Source organism: Amblyomma maculatum, chromosome 2 (genome assembly GCF_055883805.1).
Source record: "Amblyomma maculatum isolate TAMU_Amacu chromosome 2, ASM5588380v1, whole genome shotgun sequence".
Taxonomy (NCBI): domain Eukaryota; kingdom Metazoa; phylum Arthropoda; class Arachnida; order Ixodida; family Ixodidae; genus Amblyomma; species Amblyomma maculatum.
Window position 1 is genome coordinate 108,213,521 of NC_139345.1, and position 21,482 is coordinate 108,235,002.

At 42.1% G+C, this 21,482-nt stretch overlaps 1 protein-coding gene across 1 annotated transcript in view; it reads left to right on the forward strand.

Annotated features, from left to right (window-relative positions):
• Positions 1-21,482, forward strand: part of LOC146199516 (uncharacterized) — an 80,941-nt gene that overhangs the window by 24,239 nt on the left and 35,220 nt on the right. The window contains 7 exon segments of the mRNA XM_084592137.1: positions 3,070-3,247; positions 4,916-5,004; positions 5,904-6,033; positions 9,432-9,538; positions 9,611-9,864; positions 14,225-14,345; positions 17,683-17,922. Of these exon segments, the coding sequence (XP_084448263.1) occupies positions 3,070-3,247; positions 4,916-5,004; positions 5,904-6,033; positions 9,432-9,538; positions 9,611-9,864; positions 14,225-14,345; positions 17,683-17,922 (1,119 nt within the window).

A 21,482-nucleotide genomic window follows, 5' to 3' on the forward strand; every position in this document is an offset into this window, starting at 1 on the left:
GCGTCGAGGAGATCTGGGCAGGCGCAGTGGAAAGCACGGTGGTGGATCACGGTATAGTAAAACTCTCTATTGCGGATCGCGGTACAGTCTTCACTGCTGAATTAATGCAGGCTTTCTTCAGTCTAACCCACACAAGTGATTGTAAGACTACTGCTTATCATCCGCAAATGAATGGACTGACTGAACGCCTCAAGAGAATGCTTGTCGACATGCTTTCGATGTATGTCGACGTTGAACATCCCACGTGGGATGAAGCACTTCTGCATGCAACTTTTGCATGCAATATGGCTGAACAGGAGACGACGCATCTTACATCATTTCGGTTAGTCTACGGCTGTCTTGTCACCACAATGTTGGACACTATGCTACCCATACGTCATGACGACAATGCCACTAATGCCTTTGCTGACCGACTTTTTTCTCCAAGCCAAAGAAGCGCACCAACTCACACGGTGTACTTTCACTTTGCTAATTCAACGCCAACAACACCGCAATGCGAATCAGTACAACTTCCTATGCTGAGATGTCCAATATGAGCATGGCAATTTTGTATGGGTCTGGACACCTGTGCGCTGTTACGGACTCTCTGAGAAGCTACTTCGCCGTTACTTTGGCTCATGTGAGGTCATTCGGCACATTACTAACGTGAACTACGAAGAGAGAGTAAACTTTAATTGTTTAACGGAATAACGTGGGTGGTTTCCTCAGTCCAGGATGCCATTGGCCTGGGCTGTCTCCCGGGTCGTTATTACCTGGAATCAACGATCCTCACCATAGCAACGCTTAAGTACTGAAACCGTTCATGTAGTTTCAATGAAACCGTACTATGAAAGGCAGTAATCATTTGTGCGTTGAGCTTTGTATTTCCCGTTCCTCCTGTGCGTATCCAAATAGTGTTCAATGACAGCGTCGAGTCGCCGCTTTCGTAGAGGGGAGGCAATGCCACTTGCCTCTCTGGGACCGAAGGAGACGAGGGCGAAGTACGGTGTAGTGCGGAGCCATGACAGCACCAGTGTCTTCTGCCGGGTTCATTAGCGAGCGCTTATTACTGCTGCCTTGTACTGGTTACAATATCAAACAGCAATTGGCAGGTAGACTGCTTTAATGATTTACGCTGGCTAGCTTTTGGGGAATTAATTTATATACATGTCTGACAAGTATATAACAAATATATAACAAAACATGCCATTACTTGCTAAGCTATCTTCTTGGTAATGCCATAAATCAATTTTAGACAGGTTTTTGTGTGCCTGTTTAAGTCAGCCAGTTGATTCCAAGAAAACGATAATAAATTAGGTTGGATGGATGCTCAGGAGAGCATTTTCTCTATGGCAGCCAACCCCTTTTTTGCCCATGCTAAGTTCGCTGACTCAGTTCGATGGTAATAACAAAAAAAGAAAGGAGAACATTTGTATCAGAGTTGCAAACAGATTAAATATGAAAGATGAAAATTTTTTTATCTTTGAGCTTGTTTCCTGCTTGCATACTGAGCCCAGATATTTCAGCATTCATGTGAAGATAGGCGATTGAACTGGAACATTGGGTAGCAAGGTATTTAATAACATCATATTACTCCTTCACAAAGAATAAGGTAGTCAAGAATATGGCTTTAGTTCTATTCCACGCCTCCTTCTCAGATGAATGATCATATCATTGAGCACATGTATGTGGTGAACAGCACAGAATAAAAACCACAGCACATGCTTCTTTGCCCATGCCACTCAAAAAATAATTGAGTTCTTGCGCTGGTAGCATTCATAATGTATCAAGACAAGCTAGTCTGCTAAAAGGTGTTAACAACACATTTATGAAGTGCTTTCATGCCATTTGACGTAGATCCTAGATTGGTATTGTATGAAGTATACAACACAAGGTACATTAGCTTATAAGTAAGAAAATACATCCTGTTTTCGTTTGCAGAAGCCCTGCATTTCTTAGAGTTGGACTTAGTGCAAAATTTTAGCAAAAATTTATACTTACCAAAGCCGCACAACAGGTACAAAATTGGAAAATTGGACTTGATGTAAAATTTAGAAAAATTTTATGCTTACTTGACTGAGCTGTAGCAAAACCTCACATTATGCACTTCTGCAGGGAGTTGAGAGAGTTTTGAGAACTGCAGATTTTAGCTCAGCAGGTCCTCTGTGTGGGCCCAGTGCATACAAAATCATTAGTAATATCAGGCCTGTTATTTCCAACACACTCTCTTACGCTGTGTATTTTCAATTGCACAATTTTTACACACATTTTGCATTCTTCTTGATTAACCTATGGCAATAGCTCTATATTTTGTATCAATTTTAATTCAACCACGCCGGGGTGGCACAGTGGTTATGGCGATCGACTACTGTTCCCAAGGACACGGGATCAAGCCCCGGCCTTGGCATCTGCTTTTCGTTGAGGGCGAAAAGCAAGGCGCCTGTGTGCTGTGCAATGTAAGTGCACGTTAAAGAACACCAGGTGGCCGAAATTTTCGGAGTCCTCTGCTACGGCGTCTCTCATGGCCTGAGTTGTTTTGCGACGTTAAACCCCAGAAACCGAACCAATTTCAATTCAGTTGTGTAAATTAAATATTAATGCACTCTGTTACATTTTTAATGACTAGTCATGTCATATTTAAGTTTTCCCATTATATTCTCATGGCAAAAATTTTGTTGTGGTTTTTGGCTGCAGATGCTATCAGTCTTTTTTATCACTTACAGGCCCTTACCATATGTATTCATTGCTTAAAGTATAATGATATTTGCACATTTGTCGGTGTGTTTGTCCTAGCAAAAGAAACCAGTAGGGAAATTTATTGATTCTATAGAAGCTCACACAGGAGCTGTAGGTTCTCTATAGGCTGTATCTTCATTTGTATGAGATCTATGCTGAAGCCGATTCACCTTATAGACTGGTACATATTTAGGTGACATTTGTTGTATAGATTTATCTGTGGGCAGTATGTACAATAGAGAGAATCCAAAGCAACTTATCGATCTGTTTTATAAACCAGCACATAACATGTCTTCTACAGTGGTCATGATACATAGTGCGTGACAACTTCTCTTTTCTCAACTTTGTGTCTAGGAGAGCTGCAGCAGGCATGAAGCCTACAGCTGGGCAGCAGCCCTGTTGCTGACTGCCTGCTCAGTGCATCCCCCTGACAGTCTCTCTCAAGAGGGCTGGTTTCTGGCTTTGGACTCAGCCAAGCGAAGGCTTTATCAGAATGTCTTCCTTCGAGCACATCACCGACTCTCAGTGTCTGGTGAGTATGACCGCAACAAAGGATCCTTGCTTTTAAAGGGGCCATTACATTTCATTTTAAAACCCTGTTCCTCATATGGCAGGCTGCAGTTCCTCAATGACTGAGCTCCAGTGGAGCAGCAGATACTTGTAAAATTAATTTTTAATTAGTTTCTTTGAGAACAGGCTGATGGTCTGGCAACTGTTGCAGTCGCTGACATTGGGTTTTTTATATATATATTCTTATACTGGTTAATGAACCCAGCGAACTGGGCTGATTGGAATGAGTTCATATTAGGAAAAAAAAAAAAAAAACAAAACAAAAAAAAAAGAACAGCAGAGGAAATATTGACAAACACAGCGCTCACAATTAAAATGTTTAGTGACGGAAAGAAGTACATTTATACTATCTAGATATGCACATACGGAAAGGGAAAGGCATAAGGAAATAAAAATAAATTTCAAACAGGAACGTGTCATCCCCAATAATGATGACTCATAAAGGCAGCTTCTCATTCAAACAACCGTATGGAGAAATGACTGACGCACTCTGCTCCACCCCTCCTGATATGGAAAGATACGCGCACTTCTTGGGTCAGCCTACCTGGATGACGTAACAAGATCATAGTTTGATAGAAGAGGGGTTTATGTAATGACTTTTTTCTTTTTTGTCTTGTCTCCCTCATTCTGCCCATACATGGCGCAATGTTTAAACAAACGAGTTTCATCCGGGTCACTCTCTCTCAGCCTCACATTAATGCAACGTCTTGTCTGCCCAACATAGTAGCATCCACACATTAAGGGCACTTAGTATACCACCCCAACCCTACAAGGCAGCTCGTCCTGTGCCTGACGTTGGATCCAAAGGGCCTCGCATGAGATGACGCTTCTAGCCTCTGCTCCAGGTTTGGGCAAACCCTTGCCAACTTCAGAGCTGAGAAAGTTGGCAAGGGTGCCTGTATCTTTCTGTATCGGGAGAGGTGGAGCGGAGTGCAACAGTTATCCCTCTGTGCAGTTGTTTGAACAAGAAGCTGCCTTTATGAATCGTCATATATGTTCCTGCTTGCAAACGTTTTGTTCTTTTCTTGTTTCCCTTCCCGTATGCGCATGTTTAGATAGTATAAATGTACTTCTTTCTGTCACTAAACATTGCAATTGCGAGACAGCGCTGTGTTTGTCACTTTTTTGCTGTCATACTTCTTTTTTTTTTGTGCTGTTTTTTTTTTCTCTCTCTATATGTAGTCTTTGCCACAAGTAACAAGGCCGCACGTTTTGCTTGTCGCTTGTATTGTAAAACCAACATAGCTTTCCAGAGGATCACAACTGGTTAATAAGTGAGGACAGGAGCACGCCTTTACTTTGCACATATTTACAGCTTCACAAGTGGTAGGAATCCTCTATTACCCGACTGACAAGTGGAACCCGTAGCCTGGTTACTTTTGGCAAAGACGGTACACTGGTTACATGAGTTTTGCCAGTGTAGCATGGCTTCAGTTTATTTTTATTAAATTTTTTCTGTCAGAGCATTGTAGAAAAATAGCTCCACCCAAATACACAAATGCATTTCTTTTACATGTAGTGCACCATGAGAACTACACTCTCCACACTGTCCTTTCTTGCTTAGCGCCTTTTTCAAGTATACTCAGCTTCGTTTTGGTATGCATAATTCTCTGCCTATCCTCTTGCGCAGGACACATGCTACATGCTCTCCGAAGAAGTGAAGGTGGCGATGTGAACCGATGGCTTTCCAACCTGAAGGAAGAGGCATGCATGCCTCAGGTGAGTGGCAGGTTCATTTTCTGTTGTGCTGATTCACATTCTGATGGTGGCTGAATGAATGCTGCAATGTTTTTCATGATCCTGAACGATTTCTTTCGTAACAAGAGCAAAAATTTCTGAGCCACATTCAGCACACTCTCATGAAGATGGACTCAGTTAAGACAAGTTCTCCGATAAGGTAGTCGGGTAAACAGTGTGAAACCATTTAGACAGCTTCCCACAGGACTCAATGAAAAAATAAATCTGCTTAAAACCAACTCTTTCATGCGTCCTTCGTTTAAGATGAACTTTCACAGCAAGTGTAAACCACAGCGTTTCCACGCAATTTCATTCAAGGTGGTTCCGCGTGGCACTGTCATGAAAAGAACACATAAAATAATTCTATGTAAGAAGGGTACGCCCCCATACGTTAACTAGTATGCACATTCTTGCAAAACTGAGAGGAAGTTGATTTGCGGTAGCATTTGCTTGATATAGGCTAAATTGACAGTATCTGTTGATGCTGACCATCATATGCATGCCATGTGCCGCACTCAATGTAACATCACTATTAGGTGCGGCCACAATTAAAAGACGTAGCTGCCACACTATTTGACATGTAACCCATACAGCAACCAGTGTCTTTTCATGAAATCATTCATTTTGAATGAGCATACTCCCTTCTGAAACAGTTGGCAAAATTACGCAGAGTAACATTCCCTTCATACGCAATGGCATGGGTAGCAATAGCAACTGTGGCATGTTTCAGGCACTTCCCTTTGCAAATTTTTCCGGCACCTAGCAGTGTAGAAAGAATAAACTATTTCTACGGGTTCCTTCGTTTTCTGCCAACTTCTGCGCATTTTCCAGTAGCAATGCAGAAGGAGTAAATTATTTTTGCTGGTGGAATTTCTTTCCAGGTTCGAAATAAAATTCTCAGGGGCCTTTTTGATAGCGAAGGCAATGAATCATGGTTTCTCAAAGACCCTACTCTTGCCATTTGTGCCTTTGAGCTCCCGACCTGTGGAGCCCTTGCTAGACATGATCAAGGTGGGTAATAAATGCTGGTTGGCATATATTTATGGGATTTTAGCACAGTGTTCAGCAGGACTTCAATTAAAAGTCTAAATCCAGCATGGATGCTCTCAATGTCGCAGGAAAAGTCTCAATACATAACATGAACCGAAAACAGTGCATTGTGTCATGTGATACTGTCCATTTACTCTCTATGCTTAAGTAGAGACATCAAGTTTTTCTTACCTCATTTCTGCTTTATAATTATGCTTAAAACATTAGTGAACATCCCATGGTAGAAAAATGAAATCCCATGGAAGCTCATGGCAGAAAAAAATGAAATAATAAATTTTTTGTTCAGCATCGCCAAATTTCAAGCAGTGAATACAGTAAGAAAAATTACATGTCTCTGCCCCTTTAAGGAAAGAAGCCAATAGTCGGCAAGGCCAAGGAAAGCATTGGGGATTATACTTTGTCTTTTTTTTTTTTAATTTTTACTTTGGTAATCACATAAATTACTAATTTATGTGATTACTGAAGTAAAAATAAAAAAAAAGACAAAGTATAATAACCAATGTTTTCCTTGGCCTCGCCGACTGTTGGCTTCTTTCCTTCATGTATTATAACGAGTACCCTCATTTCCCCTTCATTTATCTGCTTCTACCCCTTTAAGTAAGATCTGTTTCCTGTTTTCTAGATAACAGCTCCCCTAATTTAAAAACAATGAATTATAACCTGGAAAAGTTTTGTTTCAAAATTGAACTGTGTCATGGAATTTCATGTTGGCCATGTTGGCAAGCACTGCTGAGCTGTTCACTTGACACCCATAAAACCGAGCATAGCCTTATCATATCTTGATATATAGAATTGCTATTCGGGAACTTGAATCTTGATGTATTGAAAGTGATGATGCTAAAGACGCAGTTTTTTTTTTTTTTTTTGCTATATCAGCTTAGTTAAAAATGTCCTACCCCTGTGATTCAGTGAAGTAGTTCTCTGCTACAGGTAAATGAACAAATTCCCCATATATCCCACGTAGCACTGAATATTAGAATGATGTTCTAAGGGTTTTGCAAGTTACATTAGCATTCTACATTGCATTGGAATGTTACATCAGTGTAAAATATTAACATAATGGTATGTGCAACATTGAAAACATCAGTTTAATGTTACATTGTTTTAACGTTATTGGCATAATGTTTGAATTATAACTATAAAACATCATTAAAAATATATTTCAAGCACTGAACCCCAAAACTTCTTGCACTTTTCTTTCTTACAGCAAATGTGTTTTTTAACTAGCATTGCATTGCAGTTAATTCTTAGATTGTGCCTGCCATAAAGTGATCACCCATTTGCTACTATTACTCGAATAGAATTCCTCAAGGCTTGAGTCGCTTTGGGACGTGAAACACTATAAAAAATATTACTCTAGGGATACCCCTCTGTGATGGCCATATACAAGCTTGACTCTGTGGTATTTGTATGCTGTTTTATACCATGGATATACAGTGTTGCCTTTGTTGTTAGTCTTTGCAAAGCATTCAATTTATGTAGTTTCACCGATGGCGGGAGTGCATGCTCATGCAGGGTTGCCATACCATTTTCAATAATGCTACCTTTATGCTACGTTTATGTTGATCAAACAGTGTTAAAAAAAATTAGCCTTGCTGCTTTCGAATGTTACTAAAATGTTAACAGAAAAAAGGACATTGGGCACATAGAAATAATACTTCACTAAAATAAAAAAAAATGTTACATTACTGTAATTCTCCAGTTTTGTATGATTGCTCATGCAAGCATTACAAAATTGACAAAGATTTTTCATGTGACTTCCTGTATACACCGACATCAGGTATAAAATATCAGATGGCAATTGCATAATGGACGAATGAAACATAGAACATCTGCACCATTTGCACAGTTAGTGAAAGGAAATCCCCACTAGGTGTTCTCTTAGCCACAGGCATGCACGGCACAATTACTTTGCTTTCGTGATAAGGAGAACTGACATTACAATAATATTTATATAGTCAATGGTTTGGACAGCATACAGTCCGGTCAGGCATGATGGTTTATGAAATTCACTGGTTAATTATGGTGGGAAAGATGTTTTGGAAATGATACGGTTCTTCTGTTCTCAAACAGCCATTCAGCAGACAACTCCATGTTTTTTTAGCACTAAAGAAGCATTCCTAGTGATCTGGCATAAGTAGGATGCAAGGTGCCATTGTTTCTGTTTAATGCGATATTTGTCTCACTGACTGCTATAGCTCTCCACACGAAATGACACGCTGACGTTGATGCACAGTTGTCATGTTTTGTGTGACAACACAAATTAAACATGGTGACACAACCATTTGGAAATTCCATTTCCAACTGCAGGTGTCTGTAAGCTGGTATAAGGCATTGCACTCATTGTAACACTAACCTTTCAGGATATTCAGACATTAATAACAATGCTTGTATGGTTTATCTATTCATACAAAATTATACTAACCAGCTGAACAAAAAATTTAATCATTCCTTGTAAATGAGCACGAAAAAGATGACGATAGCTTCTTCTCTGCTGTCCTCGTCTTTTTCAGTGTGAATCACCGCCAACTGTAGTCAGATACAGGTGAAGAAAAAAAGCGGCAAACAAACCTCAAAGGGCCCCCCTCCAGTCAGTGGCATCACTGATTAATTCACTCTCACCCTACTATTTGCTAGTCATCCTGGTTAGCTTAATTGGTAAAGTGACTGCCCTAGTGAGGCAGTGGTCCCAATTCAAACCCAAGACCAGGACAAATTTTTTTTCGACTGCGAAATTTCTGTGACGCATGGGTGGATGCTAATGAGTAATTACTCCCTTACTGACTAGGAATGTTACAAAATAGCAGAATTAACAATGTTCTCAGAACCCCATTTAGATGATACAGTGTATCAGTTGGATATATCAGTGGATTACTTGCTGCGTGGGAAAATTTCAACATGGTTATTAGACCACTAACAATGGCAGAGGAAAATTGCAATTATAACCGAAACCAAAGAAGATGTTTGTCATCTGCGGTACATAACAGGATATTAGGACATAGCTCTTAGGCTCTTTGAAGGTATATTGAGTGATAATTTTTGTTAGAAAAAATCCAAGGATATAAAATAATACTGCAAGATTTAGAGTCCTGAAATAACCTTATGAGCACGGTATTTAAAGTCTATAGATCACTGAACTGTGTTATCATGAACATCTGGGGGGGCCAATAACAGATTTTTACACGCACAAGATAACCCACAGTCATTCTCGAAAGTTGGCAAGCCCTTTCCAGCGAATTTTTCGACTATCTCTTAGTTGTGCCACCTTTTTTCTTGGCTGTGTTAATTTTTTTGTTTTTCTTAGAATTTTCCTTAATGCTTAATGTGCAGCAAACATGTAATGAACCTTTATTGTGCAGAGTCACAATGGCTGCATCCTGGATCTCTTGACCACTTTGTTTGGTTGGCACTGCACTGGAGAACTTTGCAAGACAAAAAACTTGTGACCACCGAACATAGCTTTGAGGTGAGCCATGCTTCACAGCAAGAATCCTAGTCCTATGGTGGTCACTCACCTAATGCTTTGCTCCTTTCGCAGGTGCAGGTGTTTGAGAAGCTGCCGTTGAAGCCACACACATCCAACTCTGGGGAAGTAGAGACATTAAGCCAGATGGACATACTGGCCTTTTTGGAGGCAACATGCTTTTGTGTGACTCTGGCTCTAGAACGTAAATCCTACCCTCTTTCCCTAGGTCCCTTGGCTCTTCCTCCACAGGTAGGCCTACAGCTGTGCACACAGCCCCAGGCCGACTGGTGGAGAGCGGCCTACTACCTGCATACCAACACTGCCAGGTGAGGGGGCAAATTATGCAGGCATCACTGGCATGGGCAGGCAAGCCTACACCAAGCTCAAGGCAGGCAAGCTCTATCAGGGGTGCCCTTGAGTACATATTTGTTGCACGTGCAATGCGGTGCTAGAAATGTCCCCGTTGCAGGTATAGCCTCCCAGCCCATCATGAAACAAGATACATTCTTTGAATAGGATACTTACCTGCATTTAAAGAAATCGATGGCCTCAGCTGCTTGACTGCTTTCCATGTAACTGCTTGACGAACAAAGCAAAAAGAAACAAAGGGAGACTGTTGCAACTGAGAAGGCAAAACTCTGTTCCGTAATGGTGTTTGCTTGACCTCCAGCTTTCTCAGTGCTTTGCTGTAAATAGTAAGGCAAGCATAGTTTGTGTATATGTCAGTTTCAGTGTTCTTGAGTATTCTAGGGTTGTTTGTAAATGTCTTTGAATTGTATTTTATTGTTTAGTTAAAGTTAGTACAGTTCTTTTGTATGAATAGAGGCAAGATATGCTCTTAGGGGCTATAGACTTCTTTGATATGAGAAGCTTTTTCTAGTATGATCAGTATTCAGTGAATCAATCTTTCTCAGATGACTTTCATCTTGGCAATGCACACCTCTCTGGTCACATATTTATTCAAACAGTGCAGAATAAGTTTCGAGATTGATTGAATATTTAGGGGAATCCCTCTAGGTTGAGTAGATTTGCAATAAGGGAGTGATTACTCATTCGTATCCACCAAAGCACAGCCATATGGCTACAGAAACTTCGTAGTTAAAGAATGTAGTTCAAGAAAGAAGAAAGAAAAAGTTAAAGAAGTTAACCTCGTAGTTATAGAAAAATTCGTCCTCTTTTTAATCTTAAGATTACTTTTACATGAGGCTTTATTTTGCCATATTTTTTTGTTAGAAATCTAGTGGATTTCTTTTAGCAGCCATTAGATATATACTTCACATTACATTACATTTCAGTTAGGACATAATTAATCAATATTCTTGGGCATCAGCAGTTCAGTTAAATGGTAGATGAATTGGATATTATTTGAGCAGTTTACCAATTAGCATTGAGCTGTCAATGGCAGTTCAAATAAAATCTAGGAACACTTTCCCCTGTAGAAGAAGCCACACTTACTTGTTAAGGCAACCCTAAACTGTCCACAATGTTGAAGTCAGCTGATAAGGTGGTGAGTGAAGGACCCGCGCCTTTACCTATTGAATGCATACATGCAAATGAACACATGAAGAGATGCCATAAAATTTGCGGCTAAAAGCTGATGCACATCCATACAAGGTTGTCTTAATCACTCTGAGGTGTTCAGGCCATAGCCATAATTTTAGCATAAATTACATTTCAGCAAAAGTTAATATCAAAGATCATAAGAACATTTAAAACCGCCAAAATGCAAGCATATTCTTGCTCAATTATATTGCCTACATGTGGCATGGTCACATTATCAAAAGTTCGAACTGAGTTTCGTGAAAAGTGTTGTACAGATGCAGCAATTTCCTTGGACGAAAGTTGAAAAGCTAAGCTGTTACTCAGTTAAAGAGCGCTTCAAGGACCTAAATTAAGCAATGTTATTTCCATAAGTGACTTTATGGACTCTGACTTTTTTTCTACATATACATAACAAATAATAAATTTTTGACCCTTCGGATATGTGGCTACCTTCCAGTCCAATCTAAATAGTATTTCTGCATTGAAGCGGTCAAGGCCCCTTCAGTGAAAGATAAGGCGTTGGCATTGTCGACATTGGTGTTGTGAGCAAAAAATCAAGAGCGTGCTCCAGGAAAGTGGTAGTTTGGAGGCGATATGGTCGAGCCATGACTAGTCGGTGGGTTTTGTGACATCGCTTGATTATGTAACATGGTCTATACTAGTTGGTAAGAGCTGCAAACTAGCTAAGGTAGTTTTTGTGAGATGACAATCAAACCTGGGGCCCACGGATTCTTAGCAAGACATGCTACACCTACGCTGGCAGGCATATTTTTAACAGCGATGCTGTTTAAGCCGGAGGTTGTTCTGCCTGTTGTGCGCAGCTGGCTGTGTTCGCAGTAATGACGTCACCATGACTGATCGTTACGCCATCATGACGTCACATCCGGTCATTGCATCACATCCGGTCATTCCGTCATGTCCATCTGCATGACGTGAGCACGCCAGTAATGACGTCACCGTGACTGGATGTGACGTCATGACCAGATTTCACATCATCATGATGTCACATCCATTCATATATAATAGCCGCAACTGACATCATCATGACATCACGTCCGGTTATGACCGATGACTTCACCAGGCAATTCACGCATATACGAAGCTGGTCCCACTGGGCATCCGATCCAGGCCATGCTGGGCCTTTCATTTTGCACTTCCTCGAACGCTGCACCAAAGAGCATACAGAAGAAAGCACAGTAAAGCCGGAACCAGCGGCGTTTCAAATTGGTTTACAGGAAAGAAAAGGCGCAGTATTTGTCACTCCTCTGCCGACGACAACAGATAGAGATGGCGAGTCTCAAATTATAATCACGGATAACATATTCAAGCCAAACGCAAACAGCATCACTGTGTTATCAGTCTTACATGAGAGTGTAATGTACCCTATTTTTTTGTTTAGCTTGGTTAAAGTTAGATGGGCTTTGCATCTATGTTGGGTGGTCTTGCACATAATGTGGTAGTTCATGACTGCATGCTAATATGAATATGCATGAGATAATGGAGGTACAAAATTAAGGTATTAGTGATTAAGCAAAGTACATACAAATATGTTTCTTTTCATTTCGTCTTATTGCATTAGAAGACCCATTTTGGGGCATTAAATAAAGGGTGGGATTCTGTGTCATAACTGAAGGGTATAATTTTTGAACGTGACAAGAAACATTTGTTGCAAGCGTCAATGGGCAGGTAACGGCAGCAATGGCTTGAGCAATGCCATTTCAGCCGATAGCTGTTCAGGGAAAAAAAAAAACGACCCAGCAAACGTACCATTTCTAGTGAGCAGTTCGAGCAATATGAAATGGATGAACAGTGCAGTCGGATATGTACGAAGGTAGTGTTGGGTATGTGGGATGATTGAGCGAGCTGTGAAATACCTCATCAGACAAGCAAAGGCTGGCTATGTGATGACGGGCGCTTAGGCTCCGAAGCTCGGACTGAAGTTTTAATGCTGTTACGCTGGCATTGGAAGTGCAGTCAGAGTGAATTAATCTTACAGCATCAAATGCGTTAGCTAGATAAGTTTGATGTGGATGCCAATAGGAGATATATATTCTAGCTTAGAGACTGAATGAGTGATCTGTGGGCAAGCAATTTCATGTTCTGTGGAGCTTGACTTAGGTGACGTTTCAGAAATCTAAAAGATTGGTTTGCCTGTGATAGGACATTACTGATATGAGTGCACCAGAAAAGACCACTGCTTAAAGCCACGTCAGGGTGTTTAGAAGATTACACGAGCTCAATAGCAGAAGTGAGAAGAGCGTAGTTAAATGAGAGGGGCTGTTGGCGACGATCAAAGGTGACAAGCATGCATTTGTTAGAATTTAGCTTCATGAATCATTGTTCACACCAGTGATGAACGTGATTAAGATCACTTTGAAGAGCTGCTTGATGAGATATAATAGTCACCGTGCAACAGGTGACACAATCATTGGCAAACATGTGAATGTTGCATGTCAGATGCATTGGTAAATCATTAATATAGATTAGAAACAGCAGTTGACCAAGGACTGAGCCTTGTGGGACACCTGATATAAGGGAGGTAGAATTTTGGTTTGTTAGAAATTTCTCGATTCATGCAAGGATATTAGGATGTAAACTTAGCTGCTCTAGCTTTAGTAGTAAACATCCATGAGGTATGGTGTCAAAGGAATTTTTGCAACATCTAAGAAAATGGCACCAGTTTGGATATTACGATCAAGATTAGCATGCAGATCTTGAACTAAAAGTGTGAGCTGGGTTTCGTGAGAGAAGCCCTTGTGAAAGCCATGCTGTAAAGGATTAAAAAGCTGCTTACTATCTAGATAGTTCCTAATTTTGAAGTAAATGACATGTTTCATGATCTGCAAGAGCAGCCACAGGTGGGAGTCATTGTTGGTGTCGCATCGTACCTTTAAAGGCGTAGCTTTAGCGTTGCCCTGATATCATATTTAATGAGACCAACTGATGACTATAACTGTCACACTTTAAAAAAGATGTTTTGGTACAAGGCTGGTGCACGACTTTTTTTTTTTCTTTTGTACTTTTGCATAACTGATTTGCAAGTTACGGCAACAAGCTTTGGAACTACTCTTAGCTTGCTATATGGCCTCTAAAACATACTATACTGATAGTGACTGATGGATTACCGTGTCTGCTCTTACACAGAGATAGGATGGCTGACCTGAGGCGCACCGTGCAGAGAGGGCTTGAAGTGATTCGTGGAAAAGGAAATCATGGCATGGAAATTGCTTTAGTTGCCCATTTGGCCAGGACATTCGTCAACAAGGTACGTTGTGCCGTTCAGCAGTCTGAAATTATATGAACATGATCACGTTTATGTTCGTATGTTATGAAACATAATTTTTTTTTTTTTTTGTGCGGGTAATGTAAATTGGCCTGGTTACATGGGAATGTCATTTGAATTTCTTACTGAAGCAGTTAGTTAATAATGTACAGTTAACAGTGTAATTATCATAGACACATTGTCATTTGATTAATACCATTAAAATTCTCATCAATCTTTAGCAAAATAAGAACTTGCACGCTGCCCTCTATCGTTTTTGCAACCATAGGTTACTCTAAGTGGTTAATATGGAGAGAAACTTGTGCGCATTTACACTGGCTTTTTTTAGATATGAAGTTAGATATGTAGTGAGAGATCACGTGTTCTAGTGTATTATGGCATGTGGATGTCGGCGAAATGAGACTATAATTTTTCATACTTAGGGGATCGCCCTTCTTGTGGACTGCTATAACATAAGCCACACACAGGTGAAATTGCCACGCTCATAAATAAGAAAAGAATAGCTGGTAACATGTGTTCAATAGGCTCAGCATAGCGATGAAAAAAAAAAAATGATATGCCATCTAGGTCTGGAAAAAATCTTTCTCTATTATTCAGCAATAAAGAAAACATGCCTACAAAAAAATATAAAGTCTGACACCATCAAATTTCAGTTTGTCTTTGATCAGAAAAGCACATTTCCACTGGCAACATCCCTTTAAAGGTTTTTTCTGAGTTGCTTTGCTGTAGTCATTCTGGATAGGTATACCACTACTCTTAAGCTTACGTATATTGTGAAAAATGGCATCTTTTTCCAAGAAGTCCTAAAAATGTACAATAACAGACTTTTTGCCTGGTTGCATTCCACGATGGTGAATACGTGCAATTGATTTGCATGCCTTCTGCTGTTTTTTTTTTTTTTTTTTTTTTATGTCATCGGTGACAGCTTTACATAACACCTCATCATCTTCATCATCTAAGTTTCATCGTCAACTGTGGTCTTTGAAATCAGTTTGTTTTTCATTTTGTTTCATAACTACTTGATCTAAGGCCCGAACTCGGTCTTCTAGTGTTTGAATATTTAAAGTTTTTTCACTAATTTCTAGCAGTAGCTTATAGATTTCCATTCAGTCATACATTAAGAGTGGCAACAGCTTGTTCATTTCATGCAGTATGCTTCCGAATACCAGTTAGCATATTTAATATGCTTGTTTGCCCTAATTGAAGGTTATCAAACATTTCTTCATCTGCAGAACCCGGGTTTTATTTATCCAGTGTCCCTCTAAACAAGCACTTTATGCATACAGGAACAGTTGTAAGCAAGTAACAAGCATGTCCATTGGCATGACATGCTTGTCCACGGAGAAAGACAAGATTCCTTTCATTTCGCCATGCCCATTGATGAAGAACAGTTGTGGGCAGTCCTTTATAGCTAATTTCGATGTGGCCACAGGCGATGATTTCAAGTGTGCAGCTTAGCGCATGCCCACATGTGGCGAGGCAGGTGTCAGGTGGTGAGGAAAAGAGGAACAGTTGTCGTCCACACCACACATAGAGAGCACTGTCGACAAACTTGCTTCAGTCAATAAAACAGAACTGACAGGCCGCAAAACCTGGGGAAGAAAACAAATCTTTTTATCAGCGATATGATCCCTTCGGTCTCGCCGCTCTTACTCGTCTCGCGATATTCACTCATTCCGTGATGCCCACTCATCCGCTAATATGACCTTCCTCCTGCGCGCAACTCAGTTTGCTTATTTATTTGATGTAGAGTATTCAACATATGCAGGAAACCTTTATGCCTGAGATGGTAACATTTGGAGCTGGCTGCTTCAACTCTATGCACAGGCTTCTTTCGGCTAATTCAAACATGGCAGACAGTTGCGAGGCGGAGAGACTACACTAAAAAACATTTTGGTTTCCTTTGTCACTTGCTGTCTAAATGTTTTGGGGCTACTTGACCACACTGAGTTTTCCTACCGAATACAAAATTCTTACAGTGCATGCAGCATGCATATAAAAAAACAAATATTTCCTCATAGCCAAATTGCCTTACGTGGCACAACAGCTGTACAACAGTGTTTCGATCAAGAGATGATGCAAGTGTGAAAGTGACTACTGCACACACGTTTATCTAGATCTTGAAATGTTAAGTTGTCACGTTTAATATGACAAATTTGTAGAATATGTAGAGGCACAGCACACACATAGAATTATCATTGTGCAAAAACAAGTTATGTATTGAGGAAGGCTTGATGCATTTGCAGTGCTCCTGGATATAATGAGCGCTGAAGTTTCTTTCAGTGCTGTAATTTGTGGCTGGAATGACTAACAGAATCTTAGCTAGGGAAACAAGTTTTGGGTAAGAGTTGTTTTGTTTCTCCAAAAGTGCGCTAGCTCTAAATCTAACCAAGGGGTTGATTCTGTGGCAAAGTACTCAGTGAGCTCGTCTGGCTCACATGTGTGCTTGGCATGTGTGCTTTTCGGGGTGCCAGCAAGGTGCCGCCAATGCATTGCCTGTGCTGAGAAACAAGAGGAGACTCATGCACCACAGATGCTTTGAGCTATGTTCTGCTTCAACCGAGGCTGTGTGAGGCAGGAGCAAGCCACAACAGAGACACTTGATAGGCGAAACCGTGGCATGAATCTCAAAACAGATACCTAAACATATGCACTGGTGTTATCCAAACGGAGATGAGCAACTCAAAACAAAATAGCGTACATTCGGCCCCTCTTCTCAATCACTGCAAGCTTCTGAAGATCCGTTCACGACGAGGAGGCGTGGAGGAAAGGCGGGTCGATGCCGGGAAGGAATTCTGAAGCTCTCATGTGGGGAGGACTCGAGAAAATGCTGTGCTTTCACACAAATTGCATGTGCTCATGATTGGGGTGTCCGGCCCAGCCTGGGCCACCCAAGACAAATAGGCTCGTGCCTGACCTAAGCCTGTGCACAGCTCTACCCTTCACAAGTGGGCTATTTTCTGCACTATGCAGCTTGAGCATGAATGGCTTAACAAAGATAGCTTGGAGCATGTGCCCTGTAGAAGCATGCACTGATTAATTGTTTAATTGTTGATAATTGTTGGTATGCGATGTGCCATTGCAATATGAAGGTAGAATGAGAGGAAGAAGATGGCTACACGGTATGAAAGAGCACGGTTGAAGAGGCCCAGACGAAGGCAAGTCCACTTGTCGAAACGTTGGCTCGACCTGCGAACTGATACTTCAGTGCTCTTTCATACTGCAATATGAAGTTATATATGCAACTAAAGCTTGACAAATGCCAATCCAGGGAATTTTCTGATCTGCCTTAACTAAAACGAAGGCGTGATATAAGCAGCTATACCTTAATGGCATTTCTGATTTAGGTTCAACAAGACTTTTGTCAACTTGCTGTTTTTCCACAGGTGGATACCATAGTGATCAAGCTGAAGACGAAGCATCTTCAGTTTGTGACACCTCCCCACCAGAATCTCGCCAAAACAGCTTTATGTATCCACCCCAGCAAAACAGCACCCCCAAGGTAGACCGAAGCTTCTATCCAGCATGTGCAGAAATTGACCAGTCTGCCACATCAGAGGTACGCAATTTCCTTCGAGGCACGTGCTCTTCTTTAATTCTTATCACTAAGCTTTTGTATGAGCATTTGTAGGGTAGCTCTAGTGTCAAAGCTTCTAAAAAAACCCAGAGAAATGAAATGCCAACTTGGAGTGCCAGATTTCAGTGTGTTCAAGCCTGAGATGAACTGCCACAAAATTAAGTTTGACACTTTCTGCTAAAATAAAGCGGACCAAATTCGGTCCGCATTATCAGAGTCCAGTGCTTTTCCTGGGTATGAAAGCCCTGCTGAAGTTTTATATGGTCAGCAGTAGCCACTAGAGCCACCACTGTTTGCGAGAGTGCACTAAGCCACTGCAAAACTCTGGCTGCCTAAGTATGTTGGGTACAGTATACTTGTGCCTAAACATATCTTCCGTGATTGTTTAGCACATTAATTTTTGCCTCACTGGAGAAGGCAACTGCAAAAAACTGACTGCACAGAGCTTGAATAACCCCAAATTGCCAGACTTGACAAGGCACACTGCACAACCAATTAGTCTAGATCAAAAATTCTAAGTATAAAATGATGTGAGCTGCTAAGCCGCTTACTTATCTGTCATCTTTACTTGGCTTTCTCTGACCGCAATGTTTGCAGCGCGTACCTGCTGCCTTTACGTTCACGAATGAAAAGTGGAAACGTTGTGGGATTCGGGCTTGCTGCGGCTGCCCTTTGCGCGGGCGCCGCCCGCTTCCCAGTTGTTCTCCCCGTTCCCTTTCTCCCGCCTGAGGCGGCGGAGAGGGGCTCGGACGACTTGTCACTGTCGTTCGGGCCACAGCTCCGCCCTGGCGTCCCAGTGGCTGCTCTCATTGGCGCCTTTTGGCGGGAACACGCCACCGCTTCGGCGGCCGCGCTTGCGCGACCGTCTGAGCGGAGCTCTGAGACCCCTCCGAGACATTGCAAGGTGCGTACGCAACTGTTCTTGTCTGCCGGCCTTTGTCTGCGCAGACAGTGTGTACTCGAGTTCGTCTGCTCCGGGTCGTACCTGAGAGCGCAGCTCGAGCCTGTCGATCGTGATCCAACGATCCGCGACAGGCGTACCTTGCGGTGGTTGCCTACTCTCTCTCAAAGGAACCCTTTGGTCACTGCGAGAGAGAGATCACAGCACGCCCTTGCGTGCTTGTGGCGCGCACTTCGTGCGCGCAGGGGAGCCTTGCTCCTCGCGCGCTCCCGGAACACGGTGACTGAGTATGTGTGTGTATATGTGCTTTTGTATATGTGTGTATGTGTGTGTGCCGCTGGAGGATGGCGTTTCAATAAATGTCTCCTTTGTGAACTGGGAGGCTTGTATCCTTGCAGCGCAGTGCTCTCCTCCCGGTGGAGGTTGAGTGCGCGCTGCGGTGTTTCAGTGTGCGCGTGGTGACGGCTGATCGGGACTTCCGCTCGCGCAACGCTCGAACCCGCGGTGGTTGGTGGCCTATGCCCACGTAGAAACCACAACGTCATCGTGGTCTGTATTCAACATTTGCTTTCGCAGCATGTGGCGCATCACTGCTACACTAAAGGTGCGGTCACACTAGGCCAATCAGACCATTGGCAAAAGCTTTTTTTGCATTGTTTCTGCCCTTGTCGCACTAAGCTGGCACCGGCAGCACGTTAACGGTGCCAGCTTCATTCGTTAATGTTGCATTCATCGGCATTTATCCGATGAATGCAATATTCCTCCAGGAATGCACCGAATGCGACAACTGTACCCCTGTGATATACTGCTTTGACATAGCTGCGTACAAACAAGTTCTGCTTAATCTACATGGCAAAGAAACTCGAGCTGAGCTCTGCTTACAATAAATATTATTTTAACTTCTGCGCTGGTTGTAACTTTGCTTCATCTGTACAGTATGATAAGCCTTCAAGTAGCATATCAATGGATGCAAACGCACATCTGAGAAGCACTTGTTAGCCACATTGTTGCAGCAAGTTCTAGAACTAGAAGATACTGGTTGTTGATGCCCTATACAATCGGCATTTCCTGCTTATTGCATCTGCTTTCTTCGATGTGACCAACACTTGCATGATTTTAAATCACTTCGTCTGGAAGTGCGCCGGATGGCTGTTTGCATGTTAATTAAAACGGTCTAATTTGTTGTGGGAAAGCCTAAAATGTACTCGCAAATCCCACAGAGACACTAGACAGCTTGTTAAAAAGGACAGCCGGAAGCGATAAGTATGAAGTGTGAAAATATTAAGCAATTCTTACAAGTACAGTCGTGCCTCGTTAATATGTACACTTTGGTTTCCGACCAAAACTGTCCATAAAGCGAGTCATCCATAATAACGATTCATGAATAAAAACAAAAAGAATTTTATTGAGAAAAGAGAATTGTAATTAACGACTGCTTTTGTACATAACGGTGCGCACTGGACTCAAAATTTCACCGAACACCGGCAATTTTGAGTGCATTATCTTTGTCATTGTTGTCTTCGAAAAATTGTAGTGCGGTCTGAAGCGAGTCGCTTACCGTGACACCCGTGATGTTGGGCTTTGTGTTGGTCGAACTTTCGAGCACGAACTCCTCACTGGCTGATGAATCAGCGTCTGATTCTCTACTCACCGCCACTTCCACAATGCCGCTAAGTAGCTGCTTGAGATTCTCCTGAGATGAGGAAATAGCTGAGCTGTCGATACTAGTCCCTCACAGCTTGGATTGACTGAGATGGCTTTTGCCGCTTATACTCACAGATTTCTTCTCGCCTGCGCTCAGCTCTATTCTTTTGCGTTTAACTCCCGCCATGCCAAAAGCCAGACTCAAGTTGAGGGTTACAGGCTCCTGATGCTGTGCACTTTTTTTGCCTAGTTAACCTTTCTGCCTTTTCGTTCTTCTGACTCTTTCTTTTTTTGCCTTGTACTGTTTCTGTAAGGAAGCAAGGGAGTCAAGTTGGCAAGCTGCTATGCAGAGGGTTATCGAACATCCCATCTTCTTGACGCCGTTTTTATGTGTTCCCATAAAACAAACACTGCAAGCTGAAGTACAGTTTAGAACGACTGCTAGCCGACTACGAAGAGCTCAGACCTTGTCAAGGCCGCACCATTGACACAAAGCGAAGCCGACATACGGACCGCCTAGTGTGCATAGTTTGGCAGTTCGGCAGCGCAACAGGGACGAAAACCAAAAGCATGAGAGGGAAGCGCGTCCAGGACGGGACGCCCGGTCCCGGTTGCGTATTCGTACGTCGCCTTTCTTTTGTCGCTCTACTTTGTGAGTGTGTCTTAACTCTCACCGAAAAGCGTTAACGGCTTCATGGAAAGCACATTGCGCTTTGGGAAAGAAAACTTCAGTTCCCACCGCCACTGTAGGCACTTGTCTTTCTTTCTGTCATTTCTTTCTTACGCTTTTACCGGCCTCTCTGTTCACGTTCAGCAGAATTTATTGCAACCACATGTTGCTGTTTTCCCGACTGCGGCGGCACTTCCACTGCACCCAGAAATCTCCTGGTGCCCCCCTTTCGGGGTCGTTCTTATGCTGACCCTCGGTTTGCTGTGTACGTTCTTTTCCGCTCTTGCGCTCCCCCTCCCTTAGAACGGCGACACGCCTGCTTTGGTT